Source organism: Vombatus ursinus, unplaced genomic scaffold (genome assembly GCF_900497805.2).
Source record: "Vombatus ursinus unplaced genomic scaffold, bare-nosed wombat genome assembly UNPS02010461.1, whole genome shotgun sequence".
NCBI classification, from domain to species: Eukaryota; Metazoa; Chordata; class Mammalia; order Diprotodontia; family Vombatidae; genus Vombatus; species Vombatus ursinus.
In genome coordinates, this window is record NW_020950239.1 from 10,913,273 (window position 1) to 10,928,271 (window position 14,999).

At 40.7% G+C, this 14,999-nt stretch overlaps 1 protein-coding gene across 2 annotated transcripts in view; it reads left to right on the plus strand.

Annotated features, from left to right (window-relative positions):
• Positions 1 to 14,999, plus strand: part of SEPT11 (septin 11) — a 52,722-nt gene that overhangs the window by 23,416 nt on the left and 14,307 nt on the right. For both annotated transcript variants that reach the window (XM_027854456.1, XM_027854455.1), the window contains exons 4-5: positions 3,985 to 4,146; positions 11,239 to 11,335. In XM_027854456.1, coding sequence (XP_027710257.1) covers positions 3,985 to 4,146; positions 11,239 to 11,335 — 259 coding nt within the window. The remainder of the gene's footprint in view (positions 1 to 3,984; positions 4,147 to 11,238; positions 11,336 to 14,999) is intronic.

The following is a 14,999-nucleotide window of genomic DNA, read 5'->3' on the forward strand; positions in this document are numbered from 1 at the left end:
CTGATAAAGTTGAGGAGAAAGATGTAAGGAAAACATGTAGAAATTTGGGCCATTAGAAGAATTAAAATCAGGTATTTGAAATGACAGACTCAGAATTTTTTTTTTTAGTCTTTAAAGAGAGTTTGTGTGTGTATATATTATACATTTATTTGTGTATGTGGGTGTGTATACCTATTTATGCACACATACACATATATACAGGCATGGGTGTGTGTGTGTGTTTGCATCAATTCAAGGTTTAGGGAAAACTAGATTTTTTTTTTTAATGGTTTCCTATCTGATAAGATCATACACTCTTATCACTCATTTGGGAGGGAGGCTGCATGGTATGGTATTCCTTTCACAACTGCAGAAAGCCACCCTTTTATAATCAAGGGTTTTCATGGATTACTGTGACTATGGCTGAAAAAAAATTAACCACTTGCTTCATGAAGAAAGAACCATGAGCTGTCCCATACTTGAATGTGAACCCTCTTCCTTTTGGTAAGACCTGCCAGAACCTGTGATCTGTTGGGATGGTCTTAAAAAACCCAGGGGCATTTCCTAGCCAAGATGTGGAAAGAGTACTGGATTTGACTCCAGTTGGAGGGCCTTGGTTCTGCCACACTTCTGTGTGACCTAAAGCAAGACCTCTAACCCTTCTGGGTATTGAGTTGGTCATCTTTGAAAACGCAGGGGTTGAACTAGACAGCCTCTGAATTCCCATCAGGTCTAGATCCAGTGACTTTAGTGAAGACATTTGGGATACGATAGGGAAGTGATAATCCTCTGCATATCTTCAAGCTAAGATGGCTTCTTATCTGGGAGCTGCCCCAGAAAAGGCCTTAAAATCAGGACAGGGCTCCTCAGATTTCCCCAGTGCATTGAATCAAAGGACCATTTGTTGGCCTGAAAGAATTAACCCAGCTTCCGTAATTCTTACTTACCTCTTGGGAAAGTTTGACTCGCTTTTAGTAAAATTTAAAACTGAAGCTCTACTCCACTACCATGTGAGCTCAAGCTGGTAGAACCCATTTCTTATAGCTCCATATTGTGTGAGTGCTTGAGATCAGGGCAAAGATCTCTGTAGAGTAGGGATAGAGAGCTTATTACTCAAAGCACAGCCTGTTTAAGTCTCATTCACACAACACAGGGACAGCTGTACGTAGTCAGCACACCTCTAGCCATTTTCCCCCTGAAGTATTGTTAAACCAGAAAAATGAAGTGGATTACCAAAGGTGGCAAAAAACCAAAAACCTAGAGTTGGTTTTTTTCCTGCCTTAGCTTCACCCTGCATTCCACAACCCTCCCAGCCCAACCAAAATGATTCTACATAGCAAAGTTGAAAAACAAGCAGCCTGACTTTCAGGGATTTGGAGGTTAGTAGGGGCATACTGGAAAGAACCCTGGATTTGAATCTATAGGACCTTGCCTCAGATTCGTAGCATCAGCTCAGCTCTGTGATCTTGGGGAAGCCATTCAACCTCTTAGGGCCTCAGTTTCCTTATGTATAAAGTGAAGGAGATGAACTAGGTAATCATCTTTTTTCTTCAAACTTCTACTTTGAGGAAAAAGAGAGGGCTTTGATCTGAATTATTTAGATTAATTTTCTATTCCAATAAAATTCAACAGGTCATTCACTCAACTCTCTTTGCTTTGTCTCTCACCAAAGGGATCCTCTTGGAGTATTCTTTTTTTTTTAAATCGATAAACAAAATTCTTCCTTTCTTTTGAGGCAATCAGGATTAAGTGACTTGCCCAAGGTCACATAGCTAGTAAGTATCTATGGCCGATTTTGAACTCACCTCCCCCTGACTCCAGGGCAAGTGCTCTCACTGCACCACCTAGGTGCCACTTAACTGCCCCCTGGAGTATTCTTGCTAAAAAAAAAAAGACGAGCAAACAAACAAACAAAAAAACATTCTGACTAGAAAGTTCTTGCTGCAAAGTTATGTCTGCCTTTTTTCCTCATCCTGCAACATGCCGGAGGAAGAGGGTGAATGCTTAGTTTATGAATAGTTAAAGATGTTTTTTATGATTGTTATTAGTATAGTAACATAATTAATAACATGAGATAAATAAAATAATAATATATGTTGTTATAATGTGATACAATGTAACACATGATGTTATTATGTTATAACATACCACACACATATTAGTGTTAACATTAACATATGTTGATATTAACATTTATTAGCATGCCTGCCTCCTCACTGCCATTGACCAGCAGCTTGCAAATCGTGCTCCTTAAGAAAGCATAGATTTGGGGGCAGCAGTGGATAAAGCACCGACCCTGAAGTCAGGAGGACCTGAGTTCAAATCCAGCCTCAGACCAAACACGACACTTACTGCTGTGTGACCCTGGGCAAGTCACTTAACCCCAATTGCCTTAAAAAAAAAAGAGAGAGAGAGAGAGAGAGAGCATAGATTTTGATCTGGAAGGGTCCTCAGAGGAAGGCCGTCTACTACAGTGCCTTATTTTACAAATGAGGAAACTGATACTACCAAAAGATTAAGGAGCTTGTCCAAGGTGATACAAGTAATGTATGCATATTGGGAATTCAGATTCAAGTCTGCTCACCTCCCATTTAGAATCCTTTCCATTGTGTCACACTGCCCCCCTAAGGATCAAAAGGGAATCGAATGAGGAGAGCTCGCCTCCTCTTTACCTTTCGGTCTTCATTATGTTCTTGTCATCTGATTGACTTTCCACTAGAACTGTAATAAAGATAAATTGCCAAATGTCGGTAACAGATCCCAGGTTGAGTCTCTTTTCCCCTCCCAGTGGGTGAAAGAAAATGCACTGTTAATTTTGGAAAGTGAATATTAGAAATCTGTAGGTGTGTTGTCAGTAACCAAGTGAGACAAATATACTGTCAGTGTTTCAGGGCTTTATACAAAAATAATACAGACAAAGGTCTCTCTTACAGACCTCTTGTCATGTATGTCAAATTTTGTAAAATTCAAGAGAATTTTCTCTTTGTTTTAGACAGTATAGAGTGACTTTTTTTCTTTTTAATATGTATTTTGTTGATATGTTTTTTACATCATTTTGATATCCAAATATATCCACATCTCTTCCCCTTCCATATAGATTGGATCTGATAGAATGTGTAGTGGTCTATACCCATAGTCCTTCACTCTTTCCAAAAAAAAAAAAAAGAGGGATTTTTTTCCTCTCTTCTTCAGGGCCTAGCTTGATTATTTTGATTGCACTCTTCAGTTTCTGAGGCATCTTATCATTTTTCCCATTTACATCATCAGAGTCATTATGAATGTTGTTTTACTGTTTCTGCTTCCCTCATTTCACACCAATTCATACAACTCTTCCCGTGTCACGAAAATGTTCAAGTTGCCGAGACTATTTTCATTCTGATGAATGCTTGTTTGTTTTTCCTAGCATTTTTAGGCAATCAGAAAAGAGAACTGATTGCTCAGTCTCTAGTGTGTTTGGTTTTAGTCCCCTTAAAAATACTGCCTGCTGTGCTGCTGTAATTCTCAGTTCACGCTGCAGAGATCCCCAAGAACAGATGGCCATCATTCCCTTTAGAAGGTAGAGCAGAGAGCTCATTTGCCAGCACAGGTCTTAAGAATGGGTGGGTGGTTTCTTTCCTGTGTTACAGTGGTTTGTCACTGACTGACTGACAACACTTCCTCTCTAGCCTTTAGAAGAAGAAAAGAATGACTCGCACCAGGGAGGAAATGGCAAGTCGTTCCAATGTATCAAACTGTAGCTCCCTGAAGTCAGAGTAGCTTAACCCTTTTCTCGAAGGAAGGAATGAAGGAGTTAAATCACAAGGAGAGGAGAGGAAATAACAGATCAAATGTCTTACTAATTTGCATTTCAGGAGATGATCTGATATTTACTTGGTATTTCTTTTCAGGGTTGTTGTTGGTTGTTTTGGTTTTTTGGGGGGGCCGCTTTTCATTCGTCTGATCTATTGCTTCTATGTCTTTCTAAACCTGTTGTGGTCTAAAATGAATTTTTCTTTTAAATCGTAGGTGAACATCATCCCCATCATAGCAAAAGCAGATACCATTGCCAAAAATGAGCTGCACAAATTCAAGAGTAAAATCATGAGTGAACTTGTCAGTAATGGCGTTCAGATATACCAGTTCCCTACAGATGAAGAGACGGTGGCGGAGATTAACGCGACAATGAGTGTAAGTTGGCCTAAGAGAATGAATGCTTGTACCAGTTAGCATCCTGAGTTGCAAACAGCTTGGTGTGAGGTGTGGGGTGTGGGGTGCAAGCAAACCACTCAACATCCGGTCAGAACTGATTTCCATACCCTGAGCTGAAATAAACTTGCTCTTTGACCTTGGATGAGCCGCTTAGCCCCTGTGCCTCCATTTGCTCATACATAAAATGGGAGAGTTGGATAAACTGAGGTCCCTTCCATCTTGAATGTTTTATGATGTCTATGACTCATTTGGAAAAAATAAAAGGAAACTACCAAGCCCAGCGTTCTATAACTGGCCCCCTACATGTCTGACTGCTCCTTCGTAGTCTCCTTTGCTGGCTCTTCTTCCAGAACATATCCACTAACTGTGGGTATGCCCCAAGGCTCTGTCCTGTCCTTCTTCTATGCCATCTCACTTAGGAGTCTTGGTGATCAGCTTCCATGGGATCATTTATCATCTCTATAGATGATTCTTGGGTCTACTTATCCAGCCCTACTCTCTCTCCTGACCTCCAGTCTTGTACCTTTCAAACTGTATGTCCTACAGACTTTTCAAACACGGCAGAACTCCTCGTCCCTCCCCCTCCCCCAAGGCCTCCCCCTTTCCTAACTTCCTTATTACTATTGAATGTATCACCAGCCTCCCAGGCACCCAGGCTCCATTCAGCGGCCAGAGTGATCTTCCTAAGGCATTGGTCTGACTATGGCACACACACACCCTCCGCTATTCAATAAACTCTTCCTGGCTCCCTTTTAATTCCAGCATCAATGATAGAAATCTTCTGTTTGGCTTCATAGCCTGGTCCCTTCTACCTTTCAAGTCTTCTTCCACCTTACTTGTCTCCACATACAGTGGACAATCCCATCCAGTGACAGTGGCCTCCTGGTTCTTCCTCGCACACGACACTCCCATCTTCTGACTCTCTTCCTTTTCGTTGGCTGTCTCTCATACCCAGAATCCTCCCAGCCCTCATCTCTGCCTCCTGGATTGCCGGGGTGTTCTTCATGACTCACCTCAAATCCAAGAAACCTTTCCTGCTTCCCCCACCCCCAAACAGAGCCGCTGCTGGTGCCTTCTCTCTGAGTTACCTTCCGTCCACTTAGTCTTTGTCTTGTACCTCCAAAATTGTTTGTCTCCCCCATTAGACCATGAGAATCTTGAGGGAGCTTTTGGTTTTGGCCTTTCTTGATATCCCCAGTGCTTAGCACAGTGCTCAGCACATAGGAAATGCTTAATAAATGCTTGTTGTGTGATGGACTGAAAGGAAATGGGCGTCTGCCCTCCTTCCCTCCTGCCTGGTGGTGGACAACTCTCTATCTGTCTCTCAGAGTGTCTCAGATCGTCTTCCCTTCCCCTTTTCATCCTGTGTTCCACCCTTTCCTGTGTTGTTAGGTGAACAAGCATTTGAGGATATGGTTTTCCCTTACACTAATAAAACCATCCAGATCCTCGACAACACATCATTTCCCACGTGTCCCCATAGAGGGCCCCCTTCTTGCCATTTGACACCTCAGTGATTTATTGCTTCTGTTTGTCGCATCCAGTAGACTCATGTACCTATGTCATCTACTGAACAGAAAAGATCTATGCCATTATTGTATGGATAATGCCTTGCCTCTAGGTTTTCTTTTCTTAATTCCGTTTTTCCCTAGGCAGCTGGTGGCACAGTGGTTAGAACATTGGGCATGGAGTCAGGACAACCTGATTTCAAATCCAGCCTCAAATACTTACCAGCTGTGTGACTTGGGGCAGATCACTTAATCTTTGTTTGCCTTAGTTTCCTCATCTGAAAATTGGTGTTAATATCAGCTACTCCACAAGGTCATTGGGAGGATCAAATAAAATCCTATTTGTAAAGGCACTTTGCACAGTGCATGGCACATGGCAAACGCTATGTCAGTACTTATTCCTTCCCTCCCTACGCTTGCATAAAAAGTAGTTGCTACCTCTGAGCATATGCCAAATGGCAGCTCAGAAGTTTGCAGGGTGACCGGAGAAACCCGTTTAGAATTTTAAATCCTAGATGGACACAAGTGTTCTTAACTTTCTGCAGTAGGGGGAGTCAAAAAGAGCATGTATAATTTTAATTGAATCTCAATTTAAATGTTTAAAAAGGTACCATGGTGAAACTTTTTGTGAATCAAATAATGTTTGAAAATGTGAACAATCCCTGACTAACCTATCTTTTTCTTGAACCTGCATTTTCTTTTTCTTTTTTTATTCTTTATTTATTTTTTGGTTAGGCAATGGGGTTAAGTGGCTTGCCCAGGGTCACAAACCTGCATTTTATAAAATCATAAAATGTCACTTTAGGAAGCAATCTGATTCATTTTACACATGAGGAAACTGAAGCCCATAGAGGGAGAATATGTGTCTCCTTATTCCCAGTGCCATTATTCTTGCCTACCAAATAGCCAGGGTCCCAGAGTTTGTCCAGGACCAAAGGATTCTGGGCCCGGATTCTTTTTGTTGCTTTAATTTGTCTAATGGCCTTCCTGTATGAGAATCTGTTACCTTCACAGAGCAATTTCTTCCTTAAACAGTTGCCAACATAAATGAGACTTAACAGGGCTTTACTTTTTCATCCTGTGTGTTTAATAATATCATTTTAGGGATCCTTTATTATTTTAAATGAACTATACCTATGTGCTGTTTGGTGGATATTTATACTATGGTAGAAAAGCTGAGGCTGAGTTTTTATCAATGATGAAAATTTTGATGTTCTTCCTACCCCTAACCCCAATTAATGAAGTAAACCTCCTAGTGGTTGAATTTCCCAGAGTCTCAAGCAAAATGAATCCTAAGTGGGACTTGAATCAAATCCTTCCTGACTCTGAGACTGGCTCTCTACCCACTTCGACATCCTCGGAATTATGATATTGATCTGAATTTAGGCTGTACTTTTCTCCAAAATCTGACTTATAGAAAACCCAAGAGTGGCCTATAATCAGTGATATGATGCATGTACATCCAAAACCGGATGGGATAGTTAATCAAGCATCTGTTAAATGCTGGAAGGATGGTGGTGCCCTTGAAAGCATTAGGAAAGTTTGGCAGAGGGATAGGTTTGGGGGGAAAGGGAATGGAGTTTCATTTTGGACACATTGAGGTGAGGTGGAGATAGTTATGGAATGTCCAGTTCAAAATGTTCGCTGGGCAGTTGGTAATGCAGGAACAGTGCTCTTTTGGAGGTAGGGCTAGATATCTAGATCTGGGAGTCAGCTGTATAGATGTGATCATTAAACTCTATTTTTCCCCTATAACATCTATTAAACTAAGGATTTTAGACTGAGTCCTCTAGACTATATGTGGAATTTGAGGTCACCAAGGGAGAGTAGATAAAGAGGGGGAAAAAAAGATGGCTAGTCCACGGCCTTCAGATACACACAGAGTTAGGGGGTTGGATTAGAATGATGAGGTAGGAGAAGGGATAGTGGAGGAGCAGTGAGACAGGTAGGAAAAGAGCCATTAGAGAGCAGTGTCATGAAGACACTGAAACAAGGGCACTCAGAGGGACAAGAGAGGAAGTGGAGGCATTGGGTGTAGATGGCTTTTCCTAGGAGTTTGACGGTGAAATAAAGAAGAGATCTGGAACTTGAGAGGATAGCGGGGTCTAGTGAGAGTTTTACTTTAAGGATGGAGGTGATGTAGGCTGAAGGAGCCAACAGATAGTGAGAAATTAATGATTGGGAGAGAAGAGGTTGATAGTGAAGGCTATCTGCGGGAGAGGGGAGGGAAGGAGATCGAAGGGTTGTAGAGAGATTGGCCTTGACGAGGGGAGCCATCTTTTATCAGAGACTGGGCAAAAGGAAGCTAGAATGGAGATGATGCCGAGCAGTTTCGAGATGTAGAGAAGGGGAAAAGAGAGAATTCACAAAGCATGGTCTGTTTTCTCCATAGAGTTTGAGTCTAGACCTTTAGCTGGGGTGAAAAGGGGAGGAGAGAGGGGAAAGAGTGAAAATGTGAAAGGCTGAAGCAAAAAAAGAGTCATTGACTAGCCTCTGTGTGCAATGAGATAGAAAATCAATTAGGGAAGATTAAAATGATATAAGGAGGGCCCAGTTGAAACTACATGACAAAATTGTAGTGGATTCGGTCATCTCAGTTGTAGGGTTTCCTCCGTGCCACCCAGTAGTATGAGAGTAGGAGCCTAAGTGGAGGATGTTGATGATATCCAGGATTGTGGTTGTGGCAAGCAGATAGAAGACAGTAGTGAGTTGAACTGGAAACTGCAATATGCCACATTGAACCTCTGGGACTTGTTTACACATATTACTTTCTTTTAAAAATTCATTTCAAATGCATGGTCTACATTCAGATCAATTCTAATATTGACTCTGGAAATTGCTTGTAGGATTGTGGAATCTTTTGGGGTTGAGGGGCGGATTCATCAGGTCATCCATCTTGTCTCACCCCCTATGGAATGAAAACTCCTTCAGGGACCATTTTCATCTTCCCATTGCCAGCCCTTAACACAGGACCTGGCTCCTCATGTAGGTGTTTAAGAAATGCTTATTTATTGATCCATTGATTAGGTACTCCTTGAAATTAATTAAAATTTTGTCTCACTTCTCCATCAACTAACAGCATTTCCAGTGACTAGAGCCCAGTGACATACAATTAATTTTTCTCTTGAAGAAGTGAGAAACCAAGTATCAGTAAGATTTTGACGTCTTTCTTTACATGGCCTCCATACTACTGTGCAGGTCATCTACATGCCTGAGTTCATTTTGGTCCTTAGCAAAAATATTCCCTCCTGGAAAGATCTTGTCATAAGAGCCCACATAAAGTGAAAGAGTGATCTTGGAACATTGATTTCTTTAGAGGTTGCTTTTGTTAGTACCATCTTCTAGCAAAAAAAATGTGAAGGATTGGGAGGGGGATACAACATCCCCTCAGGCATCCAGGTTAAACTGTTTAACAGAAACAGTTCTGTTGCCTGAAAGGCTGAATTGTTCTTTACAGAAAAGTTTCTTACAGATTCAATTTGGAATATGCAAGAAAGCCTGCTTTATTTTGTTCCTGTGATTTGGGTATCTGTGATATGTATTAAATATTTAGGAAAACTGAAGGCTGCTCAGTATTAAATTACAGGTTATTCTGGGAAGGTTGCGACTTAGGTATATCAGTCCTTTGGGAAGCAATGTCTAACTGAATGTCTAAATGTCTAAATGAAAATGCTAAATGAATGATGTGTAGAGAAGGGCATTAGCCAAGGAGAGGTTGTCTTCAAGACATTGCTATTTACTTATTTCTTGAATCTTCTAAATGCCTCAGTAGCTTTAGGACTACTAACTTTTTTTTTTAGCTCTGAGACTTCCCTCCCCACCCCCACTACCCAAATAAAAAAAGAAAAAAAGTGGTATATGGTATATATTTATTTTTAATGATTTTTAACTTTTTTGTCATTAAGTATTTAACAAATACCAGTTAACATAAGCACATTCTCATACAAAGAACATAGGTGATTGCACATGAACCCGCAAATCTCAACTGCAAACAGCTTGCCTCTTTTTACAGAAGCATAACAAATTCATCATGTTAGTTTCAAAGCTGTCTGGTTTGTTTGTAACCCCCTCTGAATGCTCTGTTCTTATGTGTTTTTTAAAAAACATTTTATCGCTCACATTCTTTTTCTCCCCTCGTTTAAAAATCCCTCCCTTGAATTGAGAAAAAACAAAACAAAAACCAACCTCTGTGACCCCATCGTGCAAAACCAATCCACACATTGTCCACATCCAAAAATGTGTTTCTCATGCTGCTTCTTACTTCTCTCACCTCTCTACCAGGAGGGTAGCGAGCTTTGTTGCTGGACCTCTGGACTCATGATTGATCATCGCACTGATCAGAGTTCTGCGATCTTTGGTTCCTTTCCTTTACGATATCGTACTCAGTAGTTCTAGTTCTGTTCATTACCCTCTGCCTTGGTTTGTACGTGTCTTCTTCTCTGAAACCATCCCTTTCAACACTTACTATGACATCTATGTTCTGTTACAATTCATAGACCATTTTTCCAACCATTATTCAACTGATGGACACCCCTCCCCCTTCTTTCAGTTCTTTGCTACCACAAAAAAAGAAACTATAAATATTTTTGAACACATGAACCTTTTTCTTTTGTTTTTGATTCCTGTGGAAGTATAAGCCTAGTAGCAGTGTCACTGGGTCAAAAAGGTATGCACAATTGAATATGTTTATTTTTTAAATTAAAGTTGAAATTAATCATATTTTGAGTTATTTTAAAGAACTCCACAGTATCTCTTAAGATAGTTCAAGAAACCCTAGAAGCATGGGGAGAGGGGCAGAATCAGAGTTAGATTCATTACCTCAAGACTAAAGAATAGCTTTTAAAACCATTTTGGATAATTTATAGTTAAAAGTGAAAAAGGTCAAAGGATGCAAATATTCAGCAAATATTACACAGGGTAGATGCTCCCTAGAAAAATTAAGGAAAAAAAATCAACTTGACCAAATGTTTTGGAATGGAAACTAGAATATAATGAATTTACTATTCTGAAAAACCTTCCTTTAGTTTAGTTTTCCTTATTGTCATGAAGAAAGGATACCACAAAACTGTTACTTTGGGTGATTGACTCCCTAATGTTAGCGCACTGTATGTATTTGATACACCATACGTGATATTCAGTTTCAAAACATTCTAAAAAACAAGCTGAATTGCCTGTTCCCCCCTCCTTAATTCTTCCAGATGCCCCACTAGGGAAGAGTTTGTTTTCCATGTAATGAGGCAGCATGCAGGAATGGAAAGATTGCCTGGCCCAGACACCTGAGCTGAATCTCAGCTTAACTCAGCTGTCACTGCTTACCTTCTTCTAGCCTTGGTTTCTTCATCTGGAAAATGGGGGTAATACCTAGAATGTCTACCTCACAATATGTTCTAGGGTACTCTAGTCAGGAAATCAATTTACTAATCCTTAAAGTTCTCTGCAAACTGGAGATGTCACTCTTTAGGAATGAAAGATATCTTTTTTAGGGAGGCTGCAGAAGGATCTCTGATGAAAATGATGATGGTGATGATGATGATGACATCTTTTATGCATTCTCTCTTTTCAGGTCCATCTTCCATTTGCTGTGGTTGGAAGTACTGAAGAAGTGAAGATTGGAAATAAGATGGCAAAGGCCAGGCAGTACCCTTGGGGTGTGGTGCAAGGTATGCCCTGGGAAGAAGGAGGGAGGGGCTGCCTGGGCACAGGAACACTGTTGGGGGCTCCTACGTAGCAGTAGGGCAGGATGTCGTGGATACTTCTTTCCAACCAATAATGTGTACAGGGCATTTCTAGGTTTCTGTGAGGGTGGAAGAAATGACCATAATGTGAATGGAAAATACTGAGCCTTCTCATTGCCAAATCAGATGGTGGAAAGCTTTAAAATCCTGCCTGACAAAGAGTACATTTCCCATAAAATGAATGAGCTTTACCAACACGTGCTGAGAAGACAATAGTCAGCTTCTGAATGAACAACCCCCAAAGCTCTGGCAAATTACTCATTGGCTTTCCTGATGCTATTTTCTGGGCTTCCTAAAATGTACTATTAATGAATATTTAAGTATCCTCAGGGGATCTAGCACTCTGCTACCATCTCTGTGTCAGGGCTACCAAGCATAGAGGGGAAAAAAAGTCCTTGACCATCAGTGAGCTTATAATTGTAATCCAAACAGGGGATTGTAGAGCAAACACTGACAATGTTTTCTTCATTTCTACCTCGGACTTTTTGAGTATAAATCCCCAAGATATTATGTGAAAAAGAGTGACCCAAACTAAGAATGTGCCCTCCAGGAAAGGCAAGACACTCAATGATTTGGTCAGTCAGATTGTTTTTATTTATTTAAATAAACATAGGTGTTTAGGTATTTCACTCAATTTCCTTCATCACTCAGTTGCAAGAGAGAGAAAGTGAAACCAGCAAGTATCTATTAAGTACCCACTATGTGCCAGGCACTGGGCTAAGTACTGGGATACAAAGGCAAAAACAGAGTTTGCTGTGAAGGAGCTCACAGCCTAATGGGGGAGACAATATGCAAGCAATTCTTTCGCTTGTTCTAACAAACTCCATACAGGATAAATTGGAGAGAATCTCAGAGGAAAAGCACTAAGGTTAAGAAAAAGTCCTCATACCACACATTGGAAATTACCTAAGTTCCCTGGAGGGGTGAGTTCCCAGCCTAACCTAATGATCAAACTATCCAAAACAATCTTACCGTCCTAAGATGGCGAGACAGTAATGGTAGATCAGAGGTCCGACGGTGCAGGGAGCTGGTCTCTGGCAGACAGACCGCTGGGTCTGTGGGTGGTCCAGATCCTCCTCCTTTGGGCTCCAGGAAGCTGGAAGCTCAGATGGGGTCTTTTTTCCAATCTTGGGCTTTCCCGGTTCTACTTTGCTTTAGCTTAGACTCAATCCTTAGCACAGAGCTGAACAGTTTAGTTATGGCAGGTTCACTGTGGCTCACTTTTAAGAGGGAACTCAACCAATCAGCGTGACCAAGGTTGTGTATGGCAGTATACAAGCGTACTCACATAGCACTTCAGAGTAACAATCATGTTTTCAGTAAAGAGCTCGTGATCATACATCAACACTTTGAGGTGACAGCATTTGGTCACACGCATCAGGTTATCAGCTCCATGCCATCTAGTTGTTTATATACTTGGTGGTTTGACGTGTGCGTTACAAATTCAGAATGGAGTAACTCAGGTCAAGCGTTCCTCCTGTGGGGAGCTGTTCTTGGGTTCAGCTGTTTGTCCAAGTCAGCAGTGTGGGTTCTAGATCTATGAGCCTGGACTGAGAACCCAGAACCCCAAACATAGAGTCACTTAGAGAAGACTGTGAATGCAGTCTTCTACCCAGAACATCAGGTTGGGGGGCCAGAAAGTCTCCCTGAGGAGCTAGGATTCGCTTCCCAAAACTCCCAGCTAGACCAGCTAAGCCTGGTTGCCCAGAGCAGATCATTAGAACGACTGAGCAAATAAACCAAAAACAGATTAAAGGCTATTTTGAAGCCGTGGATGCACAAGATATAAACCTCCAAAACACCTACAAGCAAAGCCTCAAAGAAAAAAATCTCTTGCCCAAGATAATTAGAATTCCTAAAAGAAATGATAGTGTTTTTAATCAAGTAAAATTCTATAAATGAAATGAGAAGGATAGAGGAAAGAACTGGAAAAGAAATGAGAGTTTTGGAGAAAACACTTGGAAAGACAATTAAAAGCTTTGGTACAAGAGGCACAAAAACTTTACTCAAGTAACAGACTCCCTGAAAATTAGAATGAATCAAACAGAAGTTAATGATTCCCAGAGACAATAAGAAATATTAAATGAAAACCAAAAGGTTAGAAAATAGAAGAAAATGTTAAATATCTCATATCAAAAACAACTGACGTAAAAAACAGACCACGGAGAGAGAATTTAAGAATCATTATACTGCCTAAAATGCATGAACAAATAAAAGGACCTATACTTTATGTTTCAAGAAATCAGGACAGAAAACTGCCTGGATTTCTTAGAACAAGAGGACAAAGTGAAAACAGAAGAACCATGGGGCAACTAGGTGGCACAGTGGATAGAGCGCTGGCCCTGAAGTCAAGAGGACCTGAGTTCAAATCTGGCATCAGACCAAACACTTGACATGTACTAGCTGTGTGACCCTGGGCAAGTCACTTTACCCCAATTGCTCCAAAATGAAAACTACAATGCACATCATAACCAAAATCCAGACCTTCTAGGTCAAAGAAAAAATAACACAAGCAGCCAGAAAGAAAGAGTTCAGGTACCAAGCAACCACAGTCAGAGTTAGACAAGATTTAGCTGCTACCACCATAAAAGAGCAAAGCACATAAAGTACAGTATTCCAGAAGGCAAAATATATAGGCTTGCAACCAGGAATAACTGAGCAAAAATGAGTGTAGTCCTCCAGGCAAAAAAATGGACCTAAACTGAGTAGAGGACTCCTGGCATTCCTGTTGAAAAGACTGGAGTCAAAAAAGAAAAAGAAAAGAAAAAAAGAAAAGACTGGAGTCAAGTAGAAATGCTTAAATACAAAGACAGGAGTAAAAAAAGTAAAAAAAAAAACAAAAACAAAAAAACCAAATGATTGGGAAAGACTTACCATGATAAATCATATGTGTTCTGATGTGGTAGAGGAAGGATGATGAAATCATCTGAGAATCATAAATGTCAGCAAAGGGTCATGTGGGAAGTCAGTTAGGATAGAGGACCTGCAAGTGATTTTTGTTATGATGTAATGATTTTGAAAAAAGGAAAGAACTTGAGTAGGGGTGAAGGGTGGTGATATACTAGAGAAGAAAACAGGAGGAACTAGGAGAAGTTATTATCGCGTATAATTGAAGAGCACAAGTAGAAGTCCATATAAACGGAAGGAGTGGGAGCAGGTGTCACTTGAACCTCACTTCTGATGAAGAATGAAGAGAACTTTTTTTTTGTTTTTTTGTTTTTTTGTTTTTTGGTGAGGCAATTGGGGTTAAGTGACTTGCCCAGAGTCACACAGCTAGTGAGTGTTATGTGTCTGAGGCTGGATTTGAATTCGGGTCCTCCCAACTCCAGGGCCAGTACTCTATCCACTGCACCATCTAGCTGCCCCAGAAGAGAACACTTTTGAAAGTCTTAAGAAATCGGATCAATGCAGGGGTCAACCATGATTCTAGAGGACCAGCGATTTAGAATGCCGCTCTCCTGCTGACATAGAAGTGATGAACTATATACGAAGAATAAGACGCGCGGTTTTTTGGACACAGCCAATAAGAGGGTTTGTTTTCTTTTTCCATAGGGCGAGGGAAAGGTAAGTGTGAGGAAGCAATGGAAGA